The 1,693-nt window shown below is 32.4% G+C and overlaps 1 protein-coding gene across 1 annotated transcript; it reads left to right on the forward strand.

Annotated features, from left to right (window-relative positions):
* The first annotated feature begins 234 nt into the window (after window positions 1-234).
* Window positions 235-998, forward strand: LOC115994242. Its single transcript, XM_031118308.1, has 4 exons — window positions 235-396; window positions 479-596; window positions 714-759; window positions 869-998. The coding sequence occupies exons 1-4, from the start codon at window positions 247-249 to the stop codon at window positions 996-998; spliced, it is 444 nt and encodes a 147-aa protein (XP_030974168.1). The 5' UTR covers window positions 235-246.
* Window positions 999-1,693: the final 695 nt, after the last annotated feature.

Genomic DNA, 1,693 nt, shown 5'->3' on the forward strand with positions numbered 1-1,693 from the left:
TGCAGAAAATTTTATTAATTTTGAATAATATAGCTTTTCAAGTAGTCATGGGTTATGCACCTGGCTTCATTTTGATCCAGGGGTTCCGATTCAAGAGTACATGTGTTTGTAATTTGTTAAGTTAATAATTCTTCGGTAGAAAATGTTATCTTGAGTTATAACATGTGAAGAAGAAAAACCATTGTACTTCACTACATTCAAAACTAAATCAATATATTTTAGAAAACTTGCAGATACAAAGGCATCATGTTTGCATCCGAGTCAATTGGAAACAACACTCAGAAAAAGCTTATAAAAATAGATATCAGTTCAGACACTATGTGTCCATGGTGCTTTGTGGGCAAAAAAAATCTTGACAAAGCTATAGTTGCATCTAAGGATCACTATGACTTTGAGGTTTGCTCTGTGTGTGTGTGTGTGTGTGTTTCACGCACATGTTTGTGTTTCCACTCTCATCTTTTATCAACTACATTTGCAGATTCGATGGCATCCATTTCAACTTAATCTTTCTGCCCCAAAAGAAGGCATCAATAGGAAAGAGTATTACAGGAACAAGTTTGGATCTCAAACTAAGAGGATAGAAGCTCAGATGTTAGAGGTTTTCCAAAAATTCTCTGAATCACTTATATACATATCATTGAATTGCTTACATTAAGTTTGATTTGGCTGGTCATTGTATGCAATAAATAATTATGACTGCTTTGCAAATTTTCAAGTTTTTAGGGGCCATGGATTGGAATATAACCTTTCAGGACTCACGTAAGCATAAAAATAGTTTTAAATATATAGATAACTTTATATAGGTGAGGAAGCTATGAAGCGACCTTAATCTATTGGAGATTCCACTAACATTGTCTTAAATGCATATGGGAAATACTCTAGACAACCACAGGCTTATGCATTTCGCTAGGCAACAGGGTCTTGATAAGCAACATAATCTTATGGAGGTGCTCTCTCTTGGCTACTTCACTCAGGAAAAATTTATTAGTGACAAGTAAGTTGGGCTGTAACGTTTGATCTTTATATTTTCTAAATGTTTAGTCTGTTTGCATAAATTTTATTTTCCTGTAAAGATTCTTAAAATTATTTTTCTTATAGATTGATTTTTTGTTTAACATGAATACCATGTAGAATGCACCCCTCCTCCTCCTCCTCCAAAAAAAAAAAAAAAAAAAAATTTGTCAAAGATCATGAGTTATTAGAGATTAAACAACTAGACAGATCTTCATTTTGACTTTAGCTCCACATGTTCAACTCACTTATCAAAATAAAATTGTAGGAAATTTATTGCTTTCTAGAACCAAAATTTCTGCAATTACTAACCATTCTACTTTAGTTTGACATGGCACTAGCAGTCAACTAAAACTCCTGGTCCCCAGCAGTTTGTGCAAAGAGTCACTTCTTTGCATAAAATATAGACTAAAGCTTCTTAGATTGTGGAAGAATCTATTGCAGAGAGATAATTAGAGTCAAAGCAATTATGTTGCTGTTGCAATTCTTATAATTCTTTTGAATAAGAGTATGAAATTGAAACTTTGAAAGTTTTTTGCCTATTTGTTGTTGGTGCTTCTAACTACCAGAAAATTTCATTTATTGTTGTTTTGGTTATCATCAGTTGTCTTATGAAAGAAAAGCTTTAATCAATTTGAATATTTTTAGTGGAAATTGAGCTATGGGTTTGAATTTTTTATGA

This window comes from Quercus lobata, chromosome 6 (assembly GCF_001633185.2).
Source record: "Quercus lobata isolate SW786 chromosome 6, ValleyOak3.0 Primary Assembly, whole genome shotgun sequence".
NCBI lineage: Eukaryota > Viridiplantae > Streptophyta > Magnoliopsida > Fagales > Fagaceae > Quercus > Quercus lobata.

Excerpts from the sequence above, each read along its gene's own strand:
- LOC115994242 (XM_031118308.1), top strand. The coding sequence starts at position 247 with ATGTTTGCATCCGAGTCAATTGGAAACAACACTCAGAAAAAGCTTATA. Across the intron at positions 597-713 it reads GATAGAAGCTCAGATGTTAG|AAGTTTTTAGGGGCCATGGA; the intron begins AGGTTTTCCAAA and ends TTGCAAATTTTC. Across the intron at positions 760-868 it reads TATAACCTTTCAGGACTCAC|GGGAAATACTCTAGACAACC; the intron begins GTAAGCATAAAA and ends TTAAATGCATAT.